Below are 26,605 nucleotides of genomic sequence, written 5' to 3' on the forward strand. Positions count from 1 at the left end.
ATCCCCTTCCTTCTTCCGCATTCGGTGACAACGTCACACTCGCACACAGCACTGCGACGCTGCAGTCTGAACTTTTGGTGGAAGAGGCTTCATTCACAAGATGCTCGCAGCCGCTGCACTTAGAGTTATTTTGCTAGCAGCTTGGCTTCATCCAAGTTATGCACTCTATTTCCACATTGGGGAGACGGAGAAAAAATGCTTCATCGAGGAAATTCCAGACGAAACCATGGTGATCGGTAAGACGTTGGCAATGATGTTGCTCGGCAAAGCTAGTTAGCTTTGCCAGCTGGTTTGCGAGTCGAGGCGCTGAACGGACTAACATGACTGTTGTTAAATGGTTCACAATCGTGGGCCCTCACTTTAGTGTTTTCATAATTTGATTCTTTTTTTAACCTTTAAATCATTAGTACAGATTCTCAATTTCAGCACTCGTTAGCACAACGACTGTTTCAAGACGGACACAGTATGTAACTACCGGTTTCGTGACATTGCGTTTGACACGTGGATTATGAAACTGCTCTTTTTAAAATAGACTAAGTGTTTGTTGATTCCAACAAGTCAGCGTAATTAATCATTTAACAAATAATTGTTGAAATTACAAATATTACTAATTCTTTTAGATTCTTGTACTGTAGTTTTTATTCTGCAGTTAGTTTGGAAATGTTTCTCCCTGTTTGGTGCTAGTCCACAAATATGGTTACAAAAGTAAGTACACAGTTGCAAGTTATACCGAATTATATTTTTACCTTAATTGTCCCCCCTTATATTGTATGTATTATGCATACTTACGAAGGCTAGGTGAATGGTTACCAAAATCACAATTTCGTCTTTTGGAGTGTTGTCAAACATAAAGTAGGAAGTCCTGTATTTATTAAAGAAAACTACACACTGTTGATGACATGTAAATTCATAAGATAAGCATGCCAACAAAGTGATGACAATAAAGATCTCTGTGTGAAAGTGTGCTCAGCTCTGACTTGATAAAGCAGTTTTGTTTTTTTCAACATACAAATTTAATACCGGACCCACTTTTTCCACCCCCCCCCCCCCCCCCCTGTATTTGTTCTAGATGGAACTTAAGTACTAGTTCTCATTGGTGTGCAGCAAATATTTTGTGCTGTTTACACTGCAAAATGTGCTCATAAAGTGAGAGGAAACAAAACTTAAAACCACTTCAAATTTTGCCCAATTTTTTTAGGTAAAAGAGTGTCCCGTCAGCAGAAAACTTCAGGCCTTTTAGTGATATACTTTCTTATGATGTAGCAAGCTCCAGACTCTTCCCTTTTTTAAATAATCATAATATGGCCTAATGAGGTGTGTTTGTCTCTTTACAGGAAAGTACCAAACACAGCTTTGGGATAAACAAACTAATTCCTTCCTCCCATCCACACCGGGTCTTGGGATGCATGTTGAGATCAAGGACCCTGACGCAAAGGTATTAAAATAACACTAAGAAGAGGCGAGCTCAAAAACACAGCTACAATAAATTCAGTGGGCTCTCCAAACTTTGACTATAATATAGTTTCAAAACGATTTTTGCCATTGGAAATATGTCAAGTGAATTTATTTGTTCCAGGTAGTAGGGCATGACGGTTGCCATCATAAAACCGTTATGAACTGTATAGGCCATGTTTTAAGTAATGCTTTAACATTCCTAAGTGCCATACAAGTAGAGGTGGGTAGAGTAGCCAAATATTGTACTCAAGTAAGAGTACTGTTACTTTAGAATAATATGACTCAAGTAAAACTAAAAAGTAGTACTCTAAATATTTACCTTAGTAAGAGTAAGTACTCAGTGAAAAAAACTACTCAAGAGTAACTTGTGAGTAACTTTTGATTGATTGATTTTTTTAATCAGAGCATCAAAGTCAAATAAAATAAAAATTAATAATATATGGGAGTCCAAACACAAATGCCACCATTTTAATTTTAAGTGCCCAAAAAAACAACAATACATGCATTGGGCCCTACAGAAACATATTTGCTTTATTCATTTAAATGACAGAATAAAGAAGCTGTTCGCTGACCTTATTGATATTGATAATGTGCATGTGTGCGGGAGAGAGAGATTACAGCATGGGATGTATCCCCAAAGAAGCATGTTTTACAGTGACTTATGACCATAAAATAGGGTTAATGTTGCCATACGAACTGCCAAAACAACAATAGAAACATCTGCAACTTATCGGAGGGTGTTTTCTCAAGTTAGAAGTGGGCTGAAATATCCACATTTGGGCAGACGAAAGACTACACTGCATCATAAAGCTGTTGTTTTTCGGAGTTGGTAAACACTCATGCAACTAATTTTTTTCCCCCTAAATGAGTCACTTTGATCGGCCCGCGAAAGCTCTGTGTGCAGTCACTGATGGTGTGTGTAGAGGTACATTCACCTGACTTCAGTACAGCCAGCGTGGGTTCAGTTCCCACTCAGTGACGGTGTGAATGTGAGTCTGAATGGTTGTCTGTCTCTATGTGCCCTCCGACCGACTGGCGACCAGTTCAGAGTGTAGTCTGCCTTTCGCCCGAAGTAAGTTGGGATAGGCTCCAGCACCCGAGACCCTGAACAGGATAAGCGGTGTAGAGAATGGATGGATGGCTTTGTGTGCGGTCATGTGACTTCCTTGTGCAGTCTGAATTGGAGTCAAATGACCCGAGTGGTAATGTTGGATTGGTGCATGCGGAAGTCGAACATTGTCTTAAAATAGATCGCACACACAATAATGGATAAGTAAAAGTAGCGAGCGGCATGTCCATCATTGTAACGGAGTAAAAGTATCGATCCTTACTAGCATAAATACTCAAGTAAAAGTAAAAAGTATTGTGCATTCAAACTACTCTGACAAGTACAATTTATCCAAATTGTCACTTGAGTAAATGTAGCGCGTTACGACACACCTCTGCATACAAGTGATTTATAGTATAACTAAAATAAAGTAAAACTGTTCACCCTTTGAAAGACGGTGAACAAGAAGCTGTGGCCTCTCAAATAGCCATAGGAAAGGCAAAACATTACTCAAATTTGTGGAAATATTGAAATCTGTGACTCATTATGGTAACCCCTGATGGCACAAGCAGAAAGTTGCAAGAATTGTTTAGGTAATGATGCCACGCATGTTGAGGTGTTCCACTGTACAGAGAAAATGTAACTCTTCTTGTCTGACCCTTTCAGGTCATTCTGTCTCGTCAGTATGGGTCCGATGGTCGGTTCACCTTCACATCTCATACTCCAGGAGAGCACCAGATATGTCTGCACTCCAACTCCACCAAGATGGCGCTGTTTGCTGGAGGGAAACTGGTAGGACTCAGCTCCTGATACTTTGATATATTGCTGTCACACCTCTAGTTTGCTTACTTTGGTTGGAATCAGTTAAAGGGTTTGTAAACCTGGTCTGTTTTTCCCGTGGTTCAGTTTCTTTTCATACTGTAAAAAATCCGAGTGAATCAAAATGTTTCCTGGACCTCAAAGATCCAAGAATTACAGCACCATGAACATCCTTTTTTTTTTTTTTTTTTTAAAAGGGGGGTGGTCCTGTCTCATACAAATGGGCCACTGTTTACCCCACCAACCTCCACTGGGAGGTGTGTCAAAGCAAGTACAGCTTTGACTTACCAGAACGACCACTGTTTGCTGGAGTAATGTGGTGTCGTCATTTACATGCAATAAATCCTACACTGTCACTTACTGTTGTTTCGGTTTTAAATTATATGCTAAAGAAGATTGTATTGAGTTTGTTTTATTTGTGGTCATTCATTTTGATAGGCTGATAAAACAAATGGTTTAAAAAGATGGCGTTCGCAGAACTAGTGTTGTATTCTACTTCAAATGCGAAACAGCAAATATTTTGGGGCTTAGCAGATCTCGTTTAAGGATAGCACATCAGTGTCAATGTCCTGCTCACTCCTACATAAAGCCCTTTAGCATGTACATTTCTAACTGCAAACCTTCCAATGTTGCAGAGAGTGCATCTGGATATTCAGGTTGGAGAACATACCAATAACTACCCTGAAATTGCAGCCAAGGACAAACTGTCTGAGCTGCAGCTGCGTGCCAGACAGCTTCTCGATCAGGTGGAACAGATCCAGAAAGAGCAAAATTACCAAAGGGTGAGTGACACTTAGATTGAGCTGCTATTTTGACATTTCTTTGCTCTGCAGAGGTTGAACGATGTGTCTTTGTGCAGTATCGAGAGGAGCGCTTCCGTATGACCAGTGAGAGCACCAACCAACGCGTCCTCTGGTGGTCCATCGCTCAGACACTCATCCTCATCATCACAGGCATATGGCAGATGAAGCACCTCAAGAGCTTCTTCGAAGCTAAGAAACTGGTTTAGCCGGAGTGTGAAGATGAGCAGTGACGGGGAGACAGCCCTGAATGACTTGAACAAAGACTTGCTGTGCAAGAATTCAGGCAGAGACTTTTTTTGTTGAGTATCGACCATGGATGATGAAGGCATGTGCAAATTCTAAAAGGCAGTTCTCAATATTTTATAACAGCACAACATCTGAGTTGCCTCTTTGTTTTATTCGCTTGACAACGCCGGGCAACCTTTGGTTATGCATCAGCAGATTTTACTATATTTTTTAGTGTCGTATATTGCTTCTTTGGGGTTCCATTAACTTCACCATGACAAATATTCTTATTTGCCAACATCTCATTTCCCTTTAGACTTGTGCTTACACGCTGAACAAATGACAAAAAGCTGTAGTGTAGGGCATTTAAAGGTTGTGTCAGTGAAAGACTATTAAAAATATGTACACACAACTGCACCCACATTCTTGTAACTATGTAGTTACTACTATTGTGTAAATCTTTGAAAACGCAATGGGATTTTTTTTTCAAATTGTCAAAGGAGTTGAGATATAATTCTTTGTTCTAAGGGTTGATTATACTGTAGCTAGAAGTCATTTGGTGTTCATGCAATGTTTGTTTAAACCTGCTTATCTGTTGTCTGCACATTGGAGCTTGTTGGTCTGGGTTTTTGTTATATCAGTCTTATTTATTACTGTATGGGAATACCACAAGATGTTCTAGGTTAAATTTATTTATGCTGGATCATTGTTAAACGGGGAAGACGATTTAAATCACAAGTGTATGGAGTTTTCAGTTTGTTGGTTTTAATTCTTACAGATGTTTCATTTAAATATCCAATTCTTCAGGTGCACTATGGTCAACCAACGACTGCTCTAGCATTGAAGTCATGTGATTGACACCTCCTTATGGTTAATAAAGACATTGGGTTGAAACGAAAATTGCCATGTTATAAACTATCCATCCATTTTCTGTACCACTACTTGATAAACCTAGGTACAAAAAATACCATCTTTCCACAATATTTAAAATCTATTAACATATTTCGTGGCGATCAACCAACTGCTACAATCCTAGCATACAGATTTAAAAGAAAATCAACATTGCATAGATCCCCTCACACCACATAACAGCTACTTGCTGCCTACACGGTATTCTGTGATCCACTCTTGGCTTTGCTCCTATCAGGAGACAAAAGAGTACAAATAAAACAAAAAAGCCATTATAAAGGGATGAGAGATTTATTAAATCAAGTCTGCTTCAGCTGCACAACAAAAATGTACATTGATGTGAGACAACACAGTCAAGCACATTGGGTTGGACTGGTAGAAATTAACATTGCCACATAAATTCTCTCGGTTGAGCTTATTGAAAAAATATATAGAATTTTAACAGGTGTACCGTTGTCTTCTAACTTTTAGCACAGCTCAAACCTACTATAGGTTAGCAACAACAGTTGGCTAGAACTACTGTACTTTTCAGTGTCAAAATGAAATAAATGTTTAAATACGCTTTAAAATATACAATAATTTGGCAATGCTAACCCGGTGTGTGTGGGGATTTTGTACCGCTGGTCTTATTTCCACGGTTGTATTGTTTCTCTTACAGTGGAGATTGACAAGAACTTGTTAGTGTTCCGATTCAGACTTTCAAGTGCTGCATTTTCTTGGCGGCCTCTTCTGACACTTGCTTGGATGTTTTCTCTGGGCTGGGGGCAGGGCTGGGAATCGGAGTGTTGGTTGCGCTGTTGGGATACTCTCTGTTGCCGAAGATGATGCTTCCCACCCGTACATTAGTTGACCCTACCTCGATCTGCAACGTGACAGCACCACAAATAATCAAGCTTCATAGAATTCACACTGAAACATCTCACAGTATGTCGCAATTTTTAATCAAATTACAGTGTGAAGTCAAGACTCTGGGAATATAAAAGTTTGAAACTAGACAGGAGAAAGTGCATCATATATTAGATAGGAGCAGTACGGTGTGCGAGTGGGTAGCATATCTGCCTCACAGTCCAGTGAGATAATAGACCCACATGGACTGATTAGTTCAAATCTCGACTCAGGCCAGAGGTTTGTATTTTCTCTATGCTTGCGTGGGTTTTCTCTGGGTACTCTGGCTTCCTCTCACATTCCCCCAAATATACTTTGTTTTACAGTGCCGTGAAAAAGTATTGACCCTTCTAAAATTCTTAGATTTTTGGATAGTTTACCCACGTTAATCTTTAAGATTAAAAAAATGTAAATAGACACATATAACCCAAGTGAATTTAAAATGCTGTTTTTAAATGACTTCATTTATTAAGGAAAACATATTCATTAAATATTCAGTTACCTGGCCCTGTCTGGAAAAGGTAATTATCCCTCCCCCCCTTGTTAAATCATGAATTAATTGTAGCTAATCACAATTTTTGGTTAATTTTCACTGATCACACCCAAGCCTGATTACCTCCAAACCTGTTCAATTAAGCAATCACTTAAACAGAATCTGTCCCGACAAAATCAAGTCGGACAAAAGATTAAAAAAAAAAAAAAAAAAAAAAGCTGCAACAAAATGACACGATCCCCCAAAAATTCCAGAACAGTCGAGAAATCAAGTCATTGACATCTATTAGTCTGGAAGGGGTCACAAAAGCCATTTCTAAAGCTTTAGGATTCCAGCGAACCATAGGGAGAGTCATTATCCTCATATGGAGAAAACATGGAACAGCGTTGAAGCTTCCTAGGAGTGGGCGGCCTACAAAGATTACCCCAAGAACAGCAATGACTCATCCCGGAGGCCACAAAGGAACTCAGGACAACTTCTAAAGAACTGCAGGCCTCCCTTGCCCCAGTTAGGCTCACTGTTCATAACTCCACCATAAGGAAGAGACTGGGTAAAAATGGCCTCCATAGCAGAGTTCCAAGATGAAAACCACTACTGACCAAAAAGAACAAAGCTCGTCTTATTTTTGCAACAAAAAAACAAACAAAAAAATCGGAATGATTCCCAAGACTTTTGGGAGAATATTATATGGTCTGACGCGATGAAAGTTGAGCTTAGTGGAAGGCGTGTGTCTCATTACATCTGACGTAAATGTAGCACAGCATTTCAGAAAAAGATCATCATACCAACAGTCAAACATGGTGGTGGGAGTGTGAGGAACTCGGGCTGGTTTGCCCATACAGGATCTGGACATCTTGCTGTGATTGATGGAACCATGAATTCTGCTCTTTAACAGAAAATCCTGAAGGAGAATCTTCAGTAATCAGTTTGTGATCTCAAGCTGAAGCGTACTTTGGTTCTACAGCAGAATAACGAACCAAAACACACCAGCAAGTCAACTTCTGAATGGCTTTAAAAAAACAAAATTAAAGTTTTGGAGTGGCCTAGTCAAAGTCCAGACTTGAATCTGATTGAAATTCAGTTGCGTGCCCTTGAAAAGGCCAGTCATGTGTGAAAATCCTCAATATTTGCTGAATTCAAACCATTCTGCAAGGAAGAGTGGGCCAAAATATCTCCACAGAAAATGCTTGAGTTCAGTTATCGTTGCTGAGGATGGCCCAATCAGTTATTGGGTTTAAGGGGCCATTACTTTTTCACACAGGGCCAGGTAACATTGAATAGTTTTTTTTTTCCGAAATAAATGAAATCACCATTTAAAAACATCATTTTAAGTTCACTTGGGTTATATTTGATATTTACATTTGTTTGATGATCATAAAGTGGGGAAACTATCAAAAAATAAATAATTTGAATTAACCCTACCCCGCTTCTCGCCCAAAGATAGTCTCCAGCACGCCCGCGACCTTAGTGAGGATAAGCGGTACAGAAAATGAATGAATTAACCCTAACCGACAAGGAGACAAATACTTTTTCACAGCACTATATATATTGATTATGTATATATTTTTAAAAATTTTTCCCTGTGGTCAATTGATGGAATTAAGCCAAATACTCATCCCTAATATTTAGCCTGGTGGACAGTTCAAGCCACACCATCTGGAGAGGAAATAATAATTAAAAAAAAAAAAACAAAAAAAAAAAAACACACACACCCTGTCAAAATGCCAGGATTTTATTACATATAACCTGTACAACTCAATTGAAGAGAGAAAAAACAATCTTTTAGAAAGAGGAAATAAAAAGAACTGAAATAGTGGTTGCACAAATGTGCACACCCTCCTATAAGTGGGGATGTGGCTGTGTTCACAATCACATTCAATCTCATGTTAAATGGGAGTCAGCACACACCTGCCGCCATTTAAATGCCTCTGATTAACCCCATGTTCAGCTGTTCAAGTAGTTTTTTTCCTTACATTTTTAAATATCAAATCTTACAACACAAGTCATGAGCTGTAGAGAGCTTCCACAGAATCAGGGTGATCTCATTGTTCAAAGATGTTTGTCAGGAAAGGTAACAAAAGAACTTCCAAGGCATTAAGTATACCATGGTACACAGTCAAGACTGATTATTCAAGCAGAGAAAATAGAGCAGAACAGTGACATTACCAAGAATCGGACATCCCTCCGAAATGCCCTGGGAGTCAGACAGCAACATTTAAGAAGCTGTAGGAATTGCTTGCAAGCACTGGCTGTTTAGTACATGTGACAACAAACTGCCATCTTCTTAATACAGTCGGTACAGAAAGTATTCAGACCCCCTTAAATTTTTCACTCTGTTATATTGCAGCCATTTGCTAAAATCATGTAAGTTTGTTTTTTCCCCTCAATGTAAACACAGCACCCCATATTGACATAAAAAAAAATTATTGTTGAAATGTTTGCAGATTTATTAAAAAAGAGAAACTGAAATATCACACAGCCATCAGTATTCAGACCCTTTGCTGTGGCACTCATATTTAACATGGGTGCTGTCCATTTCTTCTGATCATCCTTGAGATGTTCGACACCTTCATTGGAGTCCAGCTGTGTTTGATTATACTGATTGGACTTGATTAGGAAAGCCACACACCTGTCACACCTTACAGCTCACAGTGCATGTCAGGGCAAATGAGAATCATGAGGTCAAAAGAACTCTCTGAAGAGCTCAGAGACAGAATTGTGGCAAGGCACAGATTTGGACAAGATTACAAAAAAATGTCTGCTGAGCAATCGGGGGAGAAGAGCCTTGGTGAGAGAGGTAAAGAAAAACCCAAAGATCACTGTGGCTGAGCTCCAGAGATGCAGTCGGGAGATGCGAGAAAGTTCTAGAAAGTCAACCATCACTGCAGCCCTCCACCAGTCGGGGCTTTATGGCAGAGTGGCCCGACGGAAGCCTCTCCTCAGTGCAAGACATGAAAGCTCGCATGGAGTTTTCTAAAAAAAACACCTGAAGGACTCCAAAATGGTAAGTAATCAGATTCTCTGGTCTGATGAGACCTACCTGGAACTTTTTGGCCTTAATTCTAAGTGGTATGTGTGGAGAAAACCAGGCACTGCTCATCAGCTGACCAATACAGTCCTAATAGTGAAGCATGGTGGTGGCAGCATCATGCTGTGGGGGTCTTTTTCAGCTGCAGGGACAGGACGACTGGTTGCAATTGAAGGAAAGATGAATTTGGCCAAGTACAGGGATATCCTGGACGAAAACCTTCTCAAGAGTGCTCAGGACCTCAGACTGGGCTGAAGGTTCAGCTTCCAACAAGAGAATGACCCTAAGCACACAGCTAAAATAACAAAGGGGTGGCTTCAGAACAACTCAGTGACTCTTCTTGAATGGTCCAGCAAGAGCCAGGACTTAAACCCAATTGAGCATCTCTGGAGAGACCTGAAAAGGTTCACCATCCAACTTGACAGAAGTGGAGAGCATCTGCAAGGAGGAATGGGAGAGGATCCCTAAATCCAGGTGTGGAAAAACTTGTTGCATCATTCCCAAAAAGACACATGGCTGTATTAGCTCAAAAGGGTGCTTCTACTAAATATTGAACAAAGGGTCTGAATACTTATGGCTGTGTGATATTTCAGTTTTTCTTTTTTTATACATCTGTGAAAATCTCAACCGTTCAGGTTTTTCCCTGTCAATATGGGGTGCTGTGTGTACATTAATGAGGATAAAAATGAACTTAAATGATTTTAGCAAATGGCTGCAATATAGCAGAGTGAAAAATTTAAGGAGGTCTGAATACATTCTGTATTCACTGTATATCTGGGCTATAGGTAGGTTGGCAAAGACTTATCTAACAAAGGGAGGGTGACAAAAAACAAAAAAACACCTGATTTCTCCCAAGTGGTCTGATGAAACCAAGGCTGACCGTTTTGCAATCATTCCAAAAAGTGTTTGCAAACACACAAACACATTGCTCATCACCAAAAGAACACCTTCAATGAAGCACGGTGGTGGTAGCCTCATGCTTTGGGGCTGTTTTTCTTCAGCTGGAACTTGGACCTTAGTCAAGTTGGAAGGAATTATGAACAGTTCCAAATAACAGTCAGTGTTACCTTCAGGTTTCTGCTACAAAGAAAAAAAAGTAAAAAAAAGTTTATTAGAACTTCTGAACTTTGAAGTTAATCAGAGTCATTTAAATGGTGGCAGATGTGTGGTGACTCCCATTTAACCTGAGTTTGAATGTGATTGGTTAATTTTGAACACAACCACACCCCCAGTTATGAGACGGTGTGCATATTTGTGCAACCACAATATCTGTTTGTTTTCACTTCCCCTCACTAGAATATATTTTTTTTTTCAATTGTGTTTACAGGTTATGTGCTGGTTTATATTAGAACATCTGGCATTTGAATGGGGTGTGTAGACATTTTTTTATCTCCACTTTATGTAGTCAATTACTACTGAAAGCAGGAACAATGACAATTGCCAAAACACCAACAACATGCTGTTTATGCTCGCCTGAAGCACTCCCATGGCTTCTTATCCATCTTGTGCTACGCTCCAATGGACGTGGCCGAGGACTAGGCCAAGGATGAGTTTTACGGCATTCTGGACGAGGAAATGGTGCGCATCTCCCGTCAGGATATCATCATTCTGGGCGACCTGAATGCCATGATTGGCCCGTATCGTGATGGATCCGAAAACATCGTTGGGCCACACTCCACAGACACCGCCAACGACATCCGGCTGCTTGGGTTCTGTGCTATGCGTAATCTCAAAGTTTCATCGACTTGGTTCCAGCACCCTCAGATACACAGAACCACTTGGTAGTCTAACACAGGAATTGTGTCAAAGACCATTGACCCTAATCCTTTTCGACGGGCGCTGGAGTGCCATCACAGACTGCAGAGCATTCCGTAGTGCTGAATTTGGTCAGACCAACCATTGCCTGGTAGCTGTAACCCTACACCTTTGCCGCTCTAACCACCCCATTCTCCAGGACTTCAAATTGTCCTCCTGACAACAACAAACTCATTTCCCCTGACTATGCAAGCCAGTACACAATCACTATCAGGAACCTCTTCGCAGCATTATACAACCCAGACAACATCTCGGAATTGTGGGACAAAATCAACAAGACACTGTTGCCAACGGCCTCCCACGTGCTAGGAAGGAACCGTAAGAAGCGTCAGACATAGATATCAACAGAATCGTTGGAGCTTGTGGAGCAGTGCCGCCTAGCAAGACTCAAGGGAGACTGGCAAGCCCATCTCGATTTAAACATCTCCCGGTAGCGAAGTCTCCATAGCGACAAGACTGTTTGGCTAAACAACATCGCCCATGCGGCCGAAGATGGATTTCGAAATGGCCGCACAAGGGCTGCATAAAAGAGCATCAAGGAGGTTGGCAACACTGATAAGCAACACCAAAAATCCCTGCTACAAGCATCAGATGGAACTCTCCTCACAGAAGCTTAAGCAAAGCTTACTGTAATTTCTCGTGTATAATCGGCAATTTTTTACCCCCCAAAATGTCAAGTCAATAGTGCGCAATATACATAGGTATAGGAGAAAATGGGGGGAAAAAAACTTCCCATTTTATAAATGTATGTCGCCATCTAGAGGTTATGAAAAAGCTGTACACTTTCCTTCCAATATGCCACCGCGCCCGAGAGGTTATGAAAAAGTTGTACACTTTCATTCTCGTATGCCACCTAGAGGTTATGAAAAAGGTGTAGCCTAGTTTCATTCCAATATGACATATACATATGACTGCATATATGTACAATTGTGCTCATAAGTTTACATTCCCAGGCAGAATTTGTGAATTTTTATTTTTTTTAAAAGACAACTGATGACTGAACAACAACCATCATTAATTTCTTTGTGGCTATGTTTTGTTTAATGATAATGCTTTTCTGAAAAGCTTGACAGTTTAATTTGAATCCCATTAAAATTAAATTTAAATGTGTTTCGTTGGTCCATGTTTTCTTTAAAGAGTTGTACACATCTTACAAATTCTAACTGGGTAATCAAACATATGAGCACAACTGTGTTTTCTCATTTACTAAATAAAAGTAGGGCTATTTCAAAATAAGAGCAAGTAAATAAAAAAAGCATGTGTTCAAATAAAGTGCTTAACTTCAGAATAATAATTTGAAAAAACAAAATAAAAAATAAAAAACTTCATGTTTTGATCATATGGGTAGAAGCAAAATCATGCATTGTAAAAATGCATTATACATGGGTTGAAGGATTTTCCAGACTTTTGAGGTCAATTTTGAGGGTGCGTATTATACATGAGTGCGCATTATAAATGAGAAATTACGGTAATCAGTGGTGCGATCACTATCGCGCCACTGATTACGCTGCTCTCCATCCCGTCCAAAGTTGTTGAAGACTGGAGCGAGCTGGTCCGCGCAGACTTTGAGGCAGGATGGGCACACGTGGTCTGGGCCTGCCGCTTTGTTAATCTTTTGTTTTTTGAAGATGCATCCTGTTCATGGATGGTTAACGCAGAAGTCGGTGGTGTGATAGTGGTCGGTGGTGCGGCTGAGTGGGTGTGGGGTGTGAAAGTGTCCTTTTCAAATCTGCAGTAGAAGGTATTCAAGTCGTTGGCTAGGCTACTATTGTTCTCAGCTTGGGGTGATCGTCGCTTGTAATTTGTAAGCGATTGGAATGCATGCCAGACTGATTTTGAGTCGTTAGCTAAACTGTTTTTTCAACTTTTCTGCATAGTTTCTCTTTGCAATGTTAATTTCTTTAGTCAGCTGGTTTCTAGCTCGATTATACAGGGCCCTGTCCCTGCTTTGATAAGCGTCCTACTTAGCTTGGCGAAGCTGCTTAAGTTTGGCAGTGAACCACGGCTTGTTGTTATTGAATGTGCGAAATGACTTTGTTGGTACACACACCTCTTCACAGAAACTGATATAGGATGTGACAGTGTCCGTATATTCATCCAGGCTGCCAGCTGAATTTTCAAAGACACTCCAGTCTGTGCAGTCTAAACAGCTTTGAAGTTCCATCTTTGCTTCATTGGTCCACTTTTCCACTGTTTTCACTGTAGGCTTCGCGCATTTAAGTTCTTGCCTGTATGTCAGTATTAAGTGAATTAAGCAGCGATTGGACAAGCCCAGTGCTGCACGAGGTTTGGTACGGTATGCGTTGTTTAGCGTAGTATAGCAATGGTCCAAAATTTTATTTTCCCTGGTAGGACAGTCGATGTGCTGCTTGTATTTAGGGACTTCGTGGTTGAGTTTAGCTTTAAAGTCCCCGAGAATAATGAGGGGTGAGTCCGGGTGTTTTTTTTCCAATTTCGTTGACTTGTTCGGCGAGCATTAGCAGTGCGGCATTCGTGGTAGCTTGAGGCGGAATGTAGACGCTAGCGAGAATGAATGATGCAAACTCACGTGGCGAGTAGAATGGCTTACAGTTAAAAAACAGCAACTCCAAATGCGGACTGCAGTGTGTGCTGAGTTCCGTGACATCCGTGCACCATTTTTCGTTGATATAGAAGCATATCCCGCGGCCCTTTGTTTTCCCCGTTAACTCCGTGATGCGGTCTGCTCGGTGAAGATGAAAGCCTGGAAGCATGACGCCGCCATTGGGTACAGCCTCACAAAGCCAAGTCTCCGTAAAGCACATGGCGGCGGAACGTTCGAAGTCTTTACTGGTCTTTATCAGAAGATGAAGCTCGTCCATTTTCTTGGGTAGGGAGCGTACATTCGCGAGGTGGATGGACGGAAACGCCAGTCTGTATCCTCTCTTGAAGAGTTTCACATGGATGCCGGCTTGCTTCCCTCTGTGGCGTCGCCTTCGACTCCATGCGGCGAAGACCGCCGTTGCTGCTCCGGTGAGTAACTCAGGGAAAAAACTGAGCGGATTTGCAAAAGTTGGTGAAAGAAATTCCGCAGTAGCCTCCTTGATGGTTAGCAAGTCTCCCCTTGTGTAAGTGAGTCGTGTAATGTCTCCAAAGATGAACGAAAAACACAAAAACAAAAACAATACTAGAGAGCGCGTAACCGAGGCGACCACACTGGTAGGCGCCATCTTGGATCATTCCACAATTACCAACCTCAACTTCGCTGACGATGTCGCCTTCCTTGCCACTCTCATTGATACCTCTTGGCCAAACTATCAGCTGAGTGAAGACAAAACTACAGTCTCTCTCTGACTTTCTCTCACCCCTCAGTCAATGCCTTGACACTTTCCAAAGGAACTGCCTCCAGAAAATCCTCGGCAACCGATGGCACGACTTCACCACCAACGAAGTGGTGTACACCGGGGCCAGAAGCCCTGAGGCGGTCTCAATAACAGTCAGGCGCCGTGCGCTCCAACTTTCCGGACATATCACGCACCTCGGTAACGACACTCCAGCCATGCACGTTACCAGGCAGCCTCCCAATCTCCTCCCAGGTGGCGACACCCCCAGGAACATCCCCGGCTCAACTGGGTGTCCCAGGTCGCGCCGTTCTGCCCCCTGTCCATCCTCATCGACCAGTCACAAAACCGGACGTTCTTTTGGGAGATCGTTGGTACAGCCGAACCTCCGCCAGGCACTTACTAGACTAGACTTAACTAATGCCACTGGGAGTGCAATTACAGTGGAGCCAGCTTGGTGGGGTTTGTTTTCAATAGCCAGGACACATCTATGTCGTGTTCTATGGTCTTGATCATATTTCTCCACTTTTTATTTTTGCACTATTCTGTGGTGCCGTCACCAGAAAGAAAACAAAAAAAAAACTGAAGAAAACACGACTATCATGGATATAAACTTTTAGAGCAGTGTTCCGCAAACTTATAAAATTTTTCCACTTTCCTCTTAAATGCAGTAAGGGTGCCACAACAACCCTTGTTAATATTTATCCTTTAATAACTGCACAATATCCAATTTAAAAAAGTGCCCACTTAGCTGAAGTTGCGTACTTTTAGGGGATGTTTTTCAACACAAAAATTGCTTGAATTTTACATTGTGCAACAGTTAGGATATTCCACTATATATGCACCTGAAAAAAGTAAGAAGAGCCTGTAATAGTTGTACTGGCTACTCACCGCATGTTCAAAATCTGTGGACATACCCATGCTGAGCTCCACCTCCTCCAGAGGTAGCTTCAGACTGTCACAAACCTTCTGCCGCCAACTCAGAAGCATCTGTGAGCAAGCAAACACCATTTAAGGAGCAAAAGACTGGAGGATAGAAACAAAACACACAGAAGAAAATGCAGTATACTGTACAACATTGTAATTGTATCGCAGTGAATTTTGTTTGGTGTTTAAAATGCTGCTATTCTGCCTGTTTCCATCTATTGTTTTAATTTCCCTCGGTTTGCTCATGTGGAGCTTATCTCTAACATAAAAGGAATGTGTTTTTAAACCTGCTCCATATTATAGTTCATTTAATTGAGGAGCTGTTAGTTGCTCTCACCCACATGACGTAGACTCGAGTCCCATGCCGTGGACTCGAGTCAGACTCGAGTCCCATTCCGTGGACTCCAGACTCGAGTCCCATTCCGTGGACTCGTGTCCCATGCCGTGGACTCGAGTCCCATGCCGTGGACTCGAGTCAGAAGGCTTACTACTTTGACCAAAACACTGAAAAACCAACACTTTGTAGCTTTCTTTTGCTCTAGCTATGCAGTGGGTATGGAAAGTATTCAAACCCTTTCAATTTTTCCCTCTGTTATATTGCAGCCATATGTTGAAATCATTTAAGTTAATTGTTTGCTTCAATGTACATATACCACCCCATATTGACAGAAAAAAAAATGAATTGTTGAAATGTTTGCAGATTTATTGAAAAAGAAAAACTGAAATATCACAGCCATAAGTATTCACACCCTTTGCTGTGACACTCATTTAACTCGGGTGCTGTCCATTTCTTCTGATCATCCTTGAGATGGTTCTACACCTTCATTGGAGTCCAGCTGTTTGATTGTACTTATTGGACTTGATTAGGAAAGCCACACACCTGTCTGTATAAGACCTTACAGGCCACAGTGCATGTCAGAGCAAATGAGAATCATGAGGTCAGAGGAACTGCCTGAAGAGCTCAGAGACAGAATTGTGGCAATGCACAGATCTGGCAAAGGTGCTGTCAATTTCTTCTGATCATCCTTGAGATGGTTCTACACCTTCATTGGAGTACAGCTGTGTTTGGTTATACTGATTGGACTTGATTAGGAAAGCCACACACCTGTCTATATAAGACCTTACAGGTCACAGTGCATGTCAGAGCAAATGAGAATCATGAGGTCAAAGGAACTGCCTGAAGAGCTCAGAGACAGAATTGTGGCAACGCACAGATATGGAAAAGGTTACAAAAAAAAATTCTGCTGCACTTAAGGTTCCTTAGACCACAGTGGCCTCCATAATCCTTAACTGAAAGACGTTTGGGACGACCAGAACCCTTCCTAGAGCTGGTCGTCCGGCAAAACTGAGCAATCGGGGGGGAAGAGCCTTGGTGAAAGAGGTCGAGAAGAACCCAAAGATCACTGTGGCTGAGCTCCAGAGATGCAGTCGGGAGATGGGAGAAAGTTCTAGAAAGTCAACCATCGCTGCAGTCCTCCACCAGTTGGGGCTTTATGGCAGAGTGGCCGGATGGAAGCCTCTCCTCAGTGCAAGACACATGAAAGCCTACATGGAGTTTGCTAAATAAAACACCTGAAGGACTCCAAGATGGTGAGAAATAAGATTCTCTGGTATGATGAGAGCAAGATAGAACTTTTTGGCCTTAATTCTAAGCGGAATGTGTGGAGAAAACCAGGCACTGCTCATCACCTGTCCAATACAGTCCCAAAAGTGAAGCATGCTGGTGGCAGCATCATGCTGTGGGGGTCTTTTTCAGCTGTAGGGACAGGACGACTGGTCAATCAAAGGAAAGATGAATGCGACCAAGTACAGGAATATCCTGGACGAAAACCTTCTCAAGAGTGCTCAGGACCTCGGACTGGGCCGAAGGTTCACCTTCCAACAAGACAATGACCTTAAGCACAAAGCTAAAATAAGGAAGGAGTGGCAACAGAACAACTCCGTGACGGTTCTTGAATGGCCCAGCCAGAGCCCTGACTTCAACCCAGTAGAGCATTTCTGGAGAGACCTGAAAATGACTGTCCACCAACATTCACCATCCAACCTGACAGAAATGGAGAAGATCTGCAAGGAGGAATGGCAGAGGATCCCCAAATCCAGGTGTGAAAAACTTGTTGCATCATTCCCAAAAAGACTCATGGCTGTATTAGGTCAAAAGGATGCTTCTACTAAATACTGAGCAAAGGGTTTAAATACTTATGGCTGTGTGATATTTCAGTTTTTCTTTAATAAATCTGTAAAAATTTCAACAATTCAGTTTTTTCTGTCATTATGGGGTGCTGTGTGTACATTAATGAACTTAAATGATTTTAGCAAATGGCTGCAATATAACAAAGAGTGAAAAATATAAGGGAGTCTGAATACTTTCCGTACCCACTGTATGTGCAACTTACAGTGGGTAAGCACCAAAAGCTGCAGAAATGTGCGTACGCCAGCCATGCAGTTGGCGTGAGGGACCGCAAATTTCCACGGTAATGTCACTCTTGATACATCTGAACTTTGCCGTGAAAAGGAACGGACGCCACGTTTTTGTGCGTACGCACCTTTTGTACATGAGGACCCTGGACTCTAAGGACTCATGTGTCAGACTGCTGTTCATAGACTTCAGTTCAGAATCAGAATCATCTTTATTTGCCAAGTATGTCCAAAAAACACACAAGGAATTTGTCTCCGGTAGTTGGAGCCGCTCTAGTACGACAAAAGACAGTCAATTGACAGAGAACATTTTGAGACATAAAGACATTGACAAAAAACAGTCACTAAGCAATAAAGGATTAATAGTTATCTGGTAATGCCGGTACATTATTTTTTTTTTTTGACAATTATGCAAAAGGTGCAGACTCCTCTAGCACTTAGAGCAGTTCGAATGACTAATATTGCAATAGTCCAGTGCAATGACCATTGTGCAAAGGGCGCCGAGACTTCAAAGAGTGTATACAGTTTAAAGTGACGAGTAGCGTGATAATCTGGGACAATGTTGATTGTGCAAATGTTGCAGATACTCCTCAGTCAGTGTGCAAATGGAGCAGATGCTCCTCTGGCATGAGTGGCCAGTACTGGTCAACAACAGATATGCAAATAGTGCAGCGTGGCGAGACTACTACAGTGTGTGCACGACTAATGTATAATTGGCCCCACAGAAATGTGACAACAAACTGAAGTCAAAGAAATTGCCAGCATTTTGAAATAGAATTGTAGGTTAGGTGGTTAAGAAGTTGATCGCAAGAGGGAAGAAGCTGTCTGCTAGTTCTAGTTTGCATTGATCGGTAGCGCCTACCTGAGGGAAGGAGCTGGTGACCGGGATGTGGAGAGCAGCAATACCATCATTCCTCAACTACTGATCTACAAATTGGAGCAGCTGTGGCTCAACACTTCAATGTGCAACTGGCTGCTGGACTTTGAGAGGGAGACCACAGGCAGTACGGGTCGGCAGCAACACAGCCAGCACCATCACTCGGAACACGGGGGCTCCTCAAGGTTGTGTGTTGAGTCATCTCCTCTTCACCCTGCTGACCTATGACTGCACACCGACATACAGCTCCAACCTCTTCATCAAGTTTGCAGACGACACAACTATGGTGGGTCTCATCAGGAGCGGGTATGAGACAGACTACAGGAGTGAGGTGAGCCGCATGACCGGGTGGTGCACGGACAACAATCACTCCCTAAATGTGGAAAAAAACAAGGAAATTGTTGGGGACTTCAGGAGAGTGCACTCCCAGCATGCTCCCCTGAACATCAACGGTGCTGCGGTGGAGAGAGTGGGCAGCACCAAGGTCCTAGGAGTGTATATCACCAAGAACCTCTCCTGGACCAGCAACATCTCATCACTGGCCAAGAAAGCCCACCAGCGTCTCAACTTCCTGCGCAAGCTGAGAAAAGCCAGTGCCCCAACCCCCATCATGTGCTCTTTCTACAGAGGGACCATAGAAGGCATCATGACCAACTACATGACTGAGGTACGGAGCCTGCACCGCATCCTGCCGCAAGACTCTCCACCGCATAGTGAGGGCAGCTGAGAAGATCATCGGAACCTCTCTTCCCTCCCTGCAGTACATTTAGAGCACCCGCAAAGCCCTCAGCATAGCGGGGGATGCCACCCATCCATCATACAGCCTCTTCAGTCTGATGCCATCAGGGAGGAGACTGCAGAGTCTGCGGCCCAGGACTAGTCAACTCAAAGACATTTTTATTCATCAGGCTGTCAGGAATCTGAACTCTCTGTCTGCTCTGTCCCCTCTACCTCTTCTGTCCTCTACCCACCTGAACTCTGACGCCCCACATACATGCACAATAGGGTTGGGCATTGAGAATCGAGAACCGATTGGAACCAGGACTAACGTTCCGGTTCTCCTGGAACCGTTCAAATTTTTTTATTTCGGTTCCCAGTTTCGATGCCTAGTCCTCCAGGCCGGAAGAAGAAGTGGTGTAAACCAACAAAGAAGCAGCAAAAAACAACAGAAGAACATGCACGAATACGTGCTTGTACCCAACGGCAGTGGCAGCAAACAAAAGTGTGTGTCTTAACTTTGTTAAAAGTAAGACCAGTCGCCTCAGTGCAACACTTGGAATAAGATTATATTGTGCAAAGGAGGCTTTCACGATCTGTAGCGTCTGACGCGCTCAGAGCCTCAGCCTACACTGCGCGAAGCTTCAGTGAAGTCAACTCTCAGTCAATTAGGTGAGTGAAAGAATACGTCTACGCCAACATTGAGACAGCTAACAAGGTAAATGGTTAGTTGCACTTTTGCACTCACGGCTTTTACCGTTTATTTTAGTCTTCAAACCAACGAAAGCGGCGATGATAGAAAAAAAAGCTTAACATTGAGCTAAAACGTCACCGTAGCAACTTTGGGACAAAAATGAATTGGGACAAAATTCATATGAACGTTCTCTCACAGTAACACAAACACTAACCTTGTGCCTCGTCGGTGGGAAAGGAAAGGAATCAATGTTTTATAGCATTTGGTTCCATGCATTTAAAAAACACCGGTGCCGTGTGAAGTTGCTTTTCGTGCCAAAATCCTGAGTTCCAGTGCATACCCTTCAAAATAAAAGGCTACAAGCTTAAAACAGGAAGTTAAAACTTGCACATATAAACCATTTGACCATTAAAACGGTCCCAAATAACGATTTTAACAATGCTATATTTAACTTTTAGCTGAAACAATTAATGAATATTAAGTCAATTGGGTTAGTTCCACACACATAGCCTTTTAGTTCATAGGTTTGATATTGATACTGGTAATAAAGAACCCCGAGTCAAATGCTCATTTTAGTCTATGCTGTGGCTAAGAAAATGGATGTTCATAATTTGGATACTCTTTATTTAAACCATGCAAACGTTTTTGACCAAGCCCCCTAAAAGAATCGGAATCGTTTGGAACCGGAATCGCTCAAATTCAAACAATGCCCAGTGCGTGCACAGACAGACACAGACACACACAGACACAGACACATACAGACACACAGACACACACACACCAGACGAAGGGTCACGCCGGCCACTTTAGCAGCATTGGGGTTTTGTCATCTAATTTATGTCTTTTTGCCACCTGAGCTTTGATATTTGCACATTCAATTAATACTTTTTATAATGTATATACCATAGTTTTTAGCTTTTTATATTGATATTTGTGCTGTCTTTTGTAGCACCGGGGGCCCTTGAGTACCGTAATTTCAATCCTCTGTATGTGTTACGCATATTGAAGAATTGAAAATAAAAGCACCTTGACCTTAAAGATTTTTGAAAAACCCTGATTTCAAAACTAGTTCTCCACCAATTTGTTGTGTATACTGTTGTATGCCATAATATGATTAGGCAATGACTGTATACATTGATATGGTTTCACAGTCTTAAAGGCCCTCTGAGGAAAACCATGAGGAAAACCATAACTTCAATGTGGCCTGCGCCAAAAATGAGTTTGAAACACTGCTTGAGTCTAAATTACCCTTAGGTGTGAATGTGTGTGTGTGAATGGCTGGTTGTCTATATGTGGCCTGCGATTGGCTGTCGACCAGTCCAGGGTGTAGCCTTCCTGTTGCCCAAAGTCAGCTCGGATAGGCTCAAGCTCAACTGTGACTCTAATAAGGACAAGGGCTATAGATAATGCAAAGATGGACATACTGTATGCACTGAAGCGTATTGAATCCAAATGGCAAGATTAAAAAACAAAACAGAAAACTCAAACCCATGTTGTACGAAGCCAGTGATTGTACCTGGAAGTCCGGATTTGGGCCAAGGGTGAGGTTGTAGCCATAGCGCCCAATGGTCATGAGTCCTGAGAACTGCAGGGCAGAGCACTCCGATACGATGTGCTTCACGGTATTCACAGTTTCCTCTGGTGGAAGGCCATATTTACCTACACTTGCACATTACACACACACACACAGACACACGCATATCAATCTTTGACAATGCTTAGAAGATACAACTTAAGAATCAACACTAACTCTGTTCGCCACTAGTGTTGATCTGCACCATGACCTTTAACCTCTGCGTGCTCACTCCTCTGATACGGAGCCATGAGCTATTGACCTTGTCAGCCAGTTTCGCCGAGTCGACTGTCTCCACCAAGAACAAATTTGGCACGCCTGCGTAAAGTAAGGTGGAACCAAATGAAAGTCTTTAAAAGCGTAGCTGAAGTACGAGAGTCCGCCTTCACTCACCCAAGAGTTTGTTGACATTATTCTTCTGTAGATGACCAATGAAATGCCACTTGATTTCTGGGCATGATTCTAAAATCTAAAATATAGGATTATTTAAAAAGATAGCAGTAATACAATTTATCTAATACATGTCAACTCACCATGGGATCTGAAGCTTTGTCCACAAGTTCATTAACCTGGCGGTGACATACAAGCACAGTTTATTTGCATTGGTCACACCCGTTGTTTGGGAGATGCACACCAGCATGCCAAGCTGCGTACTTACATAATTCTCTCCAAAGTTACGTTGGCCTTGAGTGTAGGCCTCCACGACCATCTTGGGAGGTTTCATTTTGCTGACCGCGACAAGTCGTGGCGGCACAGGTGGTAGCGACTGAGGAAAAACGGTGTACTGTAATTTAGTACCGTATAGTAGACGTATGCAGTTGCACCTTAACTTACGAGTGCTCCAGCTCACAAGTTGTCCGGCTTAACTATCGTCACTCAGTCCATTTTTGGCTGTGTGTTGCAAGCCAAAATTGGAGGTACGAGTGAGTTTCAGATACACCGCTGATAGATGACTGCGGCGAATTCCAAAACATCTGCCCAGTACGTGTCTCACTGACAATTTGAGTAATTTGAGTTACAGAACAAATCAAAATAGTAAGGCAAAGTACCACTGTACTCATGAGACATGAAAAACACACCTTTATAGAGACAAGAATACTAAGTTTATATTGACACAGTTAGTGAGGTATTCATTAACAATACAGTGTTCCCTGTGATATCACGGTTCCCGTATATCGTAGCCCCACTTCATGGAAGATTTTGTATGCAGTAGTTGTCCATCTGTATAGCTGAAATTTGTAGTTTATAGCCATTGTTTTTTTAAAAAACAAAAAGAATAAATAAATACATTTAAAAAATGGGGTTTTAAAACTTCTGACATTAATAGGAATAATATACAGTATGGAAAACAAATATTGATCAAAATGCAATAAAAATACATAAACTAATGAACATTTTAGCAGGGTTTTTATTTTCTTGGGCTGATAGTCAGCCCACATTCTTAGCGAGTTTTAATACGTTTCAATGTTTTTCAAAGTGTGTGGGAGGGGTAAAACTACACACACAAAAAAAGTATTATGGTCTCACTATCTATAGCACAGATTTTCACCTCTTTTGGGTGGGTCCGGAACACATCTCTGAGATAAATATATGGCGGCCTGGAAGTGCAAAACAATCTAACAAATTGTGAAACACTTTTACATTTCAGAAAACAAATTAACAAAAGCGGAAACACTTTAACAAAAGACGAAACAAATTACAATTGAGACAACCTGGAAAGGGAACGTCCAACTTTATTAGGAATCCACTGCATTTCCCTGGAAGGACATGCCCTGCTCCAATATTACTGGCTCCAGGATATGTGCAACTGCACTATGATTGGATTGCTGTATTCTGGTAGAATACGCTCCTCTGCTTCCAGACGGTAAAATAAGTATGTGACTTATTAAGTCTGACGACGTTAATATGAATGCCATTAGGCCTTAAGTCTGTCGAACACTGTGCAATGTGGTCGAACCCCACTGGACCAAACCATTGCATAAAAATAAGAGTTGCCGACGCAGCCCCGCACATTGAGCGATTGTATATAAGGACGCCCTGAACAGCGACCCTGTATAGGCGTTTGATGCTGTATATACAATATATTGCACTTGATCACATTTCTTAAACCATAAAAAGATAGATTAAGCATCAAGGATGTTGATGGAAATGTACAGAGAACGTCAGAAGGAGCTACATTGTGTCTTTGCAGATCTAGAGAAAGCCTATGACATATAAGTACCCAGAGAGGAACTGTGGTACTGCATGCGGAAGTCTGGAGTGGCAGAGAAGTATGTTAGAATAATACAGGACATGTACGAGGGCTAGGATGAAGGGCAAAGTTTATAAAACAGTGGTGAGGCCAGCCATGATGTACGGATTAGAGACAGTGGCCCTGAAGAGACAAAATGGAAGCAGAGCTGGAGGTGGCGGAAATGAAGATGTTGAGGTTCACTCTCGGAGTGACCATCCATCCATCCATCCATTTTCTGAGCCGCTTCTCCTCACTAGGGTCGCGGGCGTGCTGGAGCCTATCCCAGCTGTCATCGGGCAGGAGGCGGGGCACACCCTGAACTGGTTGCCAGCCAATCGCAGGGCACATAGAAACGAACAACCATTCACACTCACAGTCATGCCTATGGGCAATTTAGAGTCTCCAATTAATGCATGTTTTTGGGATGTGGGAGGAAACCGGAGTGCCCGGAGAAAACCCACGCAGGCACGGGGAGAACATGCAAACTCCACACAGGCGGGGACAGGGATTGAACCCCACACCTCAGAACTGTGAGGCTGACGCTCTAACCAGTCGGCCACCGTGCCGCCATCTCGGAGTGACCAGGTTGGATAAAATTAGAAATGAGCTCATCAGAGGGACAGCCATGGTTCGATGTTTTCGAGACAAAGTAAGAGAGAGCAGACTTCAACGGTTTGGACACGTCCAGAGCAGAGAGAGTCAGTATATTGGTAGAAGGATGATGAGGATAGAGCTGCCAGGCAAGAGAGATAGAGGAAGACCAAAGAGATGGCTGGTTGGATGTCGTGAGGGAAGACATGAGGGCAGTTGGTGTTCGAGAGGAGGATGCAGGAGATAGGCTTACACGGAAAAGGATGACGCGCTGTGGCGACCCCTAAAGGGACAAGCCGAAAGGAGAAGAAGAAGACTGGTGGCTTCTGCTAGTTTAACTCATTCCCTGCTAGTCCTCCATGTTAACATGGATATTTGAATTCGAGAGCCATCAATGGCAGTGATGAATATATAACTTTGATGGCTAATACCAAGACTGGGTTGTATCTTGAACAGTAACGATTATATTTATTTCGACATTTAATTCACTAATAATAATAAATACACTTGACGGTGGGCACTAATGACAACAGTTCTGTATGGTGCTCAGTGGATGGTCATACTGTAGTAGCCTATAAACACCAGCACACGAACACTCATCTGAAATGACCACCGTCCACCACAGTCCAACATGCTTGCAAGAGGCACTATGAAGGATTGAACGACTCGATCCACGCTTGCGACGCTGCCTCGAATGGACCACGCGTGGTGTTATGAGACCCACTGTTGTCTCTCTCAAAGGTTGACCACCTTACGTAACCCCTCGGGGAACAACACACCACCACTTTCCACCAACCACGGGAGAGCGGGGTACTCGCTAGGAGTCACCCGGGCCGTAACGTACCTTGGGTCGTCGGGACGCCGCCTGGTTCACCCGCTGCACCACCGACTGTAGCGCCCTGCCTACTTCCTCCGACATTGCTATTTTCCACATCGCGTCGGTGGTGGTTGCCGTAAGGCACCGCGTCTCCAGTGAAGCCAATTGCCTTTCAAAATAAAAGCCTCTCGGAGGAAAAAGCATAGGTCTGTAAATAGCGCCCTCTATTCTTCCTGCTATCCATTGTCGTAGGAGTGTACTGTCTTCATGATTCCCGAACAAGGTGCCGTGGCAGAGTAGTAAGCCGTGAGATCTACAGGGGTAAAAAATATTAAATTTCACCTATTATTGTTATCATTTGTATTTTTTTTTACCTTAGTTTATTTAACACAATAAAAGTTTAAAACGAATATTGCAATTATAGCAAAAGTAAAGGATTTTTTTCCTCTGGCTTTTTGGGTGGCCCCCGACCCCATATTCCACTCCAATAGCTATGCCACTGTAGTACGCAGCAGCAAACTGTCCCAAACTGACCTTGACACAGAGCAGAAAGTGGAGGAATCGCAAGTCACGTCATCAGCTGCTGTAATTGCATCCATCTATGCATGTTCTACATCACTTGGGTTATTGCAGCCATTTGCTAAAATCATTTGTTCATTTTTGTCCCTCATTAATGTACACACAGCACCCCATATTGACAGCAACACAAAACAGAATTGTTGACATTTTTGCAGATTTATTAAAAAAGAAAAACTGAAAACTCACACAGCCACAAGTATTCAGACGCTTTGATGTGACACATATATTTAACTCTGGTGTTGTCCATTTCTTTTGCTCATCCTTGAGATGGTTATACACCTTCATTGGAGTCCAGCTGTGTTTGATTATACTGATTGGACTTGATTTGGAAACCCACACACCTGTCTATATAAGACCTTACAGCTCACAGTGCACGTCAGAGCAAATGAGAATCATGAGGTCA

The 26,605-nt window shown here is 42.4% G+C and overlaps 2 protein-coding genes across 5 annotated transcripts; one reads left to right on the top strand and one right to left on the bottom strand.

The window, feature by feature from the left end:
• The first annotated feature begins 15 nt into the window (after window positions 1-15).
• Window positions 16-5,250, top strand: tmed4 (transmembrane p24 trafficking protein 4). Its single transcript, XM_061793402.1, has 5 exons — window positions 16-236; window positions 1,335-1,435; window positions 3,170-3,295; window positions 3,958-4,104; window positions 4,182-5,250. Exons 1-5 carry the CDS (start codon window positions 101-103, stop codon window positions 4,329-4,331), a joined length of 660 nt encoding a protein of 219 aa, XP_061649386.1. The 5' UTR covers window positions 16-100; the 3' UTR covers window positions 4,332-5,250.
• Window positions 5,251-5,527: 277 nt separating this feature from the next.
• On the bottom strand, window positions 5,528-25,933 carry plpbp (pyridoxal phosphate binding protein). Of its 4 annotated transcripts, XR_009791245.1 has the most exons (10): window positions 25,651-25,933; window positions 22,641-22,748; window positions 22,516-22,551; window positions 22,376-22,451; window positions 22,160-22,300; window positions 21,926-22,068; window positions 20,624-20,750; window positions 18,250-18,394; window positions 15,671-15,769; window positions 6,083-6,121 (listed from the first exon to the last, which is right to left on the bottom strand). XR_009791245.1 is itself a non-coding variant. In XM_061793377.1 (9 exons), the coding sequence occupies exons 1-9, from the start codon at window positions 25,825-25,827 to the stop codon at window positions 6,102-6,104; spliced, it is 933 nt and encodes a 310-aa protein (XP_061649361.1). In that variant the 5' UTR covers window positions 25,828-25,933; the 3' UTR covers window positions 5,970-6,101. The 4 variants fall into 4 exon arrangements, 3 of the variants coding, with proteins under 3 accessions (XP_061649353.1, XP_061649361.1, XP_061649372.1); XM_061793377.1 differs by lacking the exons at window positions 18,250-18,394; window positions 20,624-20,750 and adding an exon at window positions 10,613-10,745 and having other exon boundaries at window positions 5,970-6,121; XM_061793369.1 differs by lacking the exons at window positions 18,250-18,394; window positions 20,624-20,750 and having other exon boundaries at window positions 5,528-6,121; window positions 25,651-25,914.
• Window positions 25,934-26,605: the final 672 nt, after the last annotated feature.

This window comes from Phyllopteryx taeniolatus, chromosome 1 (genome assembly GCF_024500385.1).
Source record: "Phyllopteryx taeniolatus isolate TA_2022b chromosome 1, UOR_Ptae_1.2, whole genome shotgun sequence".
NCBI classification, from domain to species: Eukaryota; Metazoa; Chordata; class Actinopteri; order Syngnathiformes; family Syngnathidae; genus Phyllopteryx; species Phyllopteryx taeniolatus.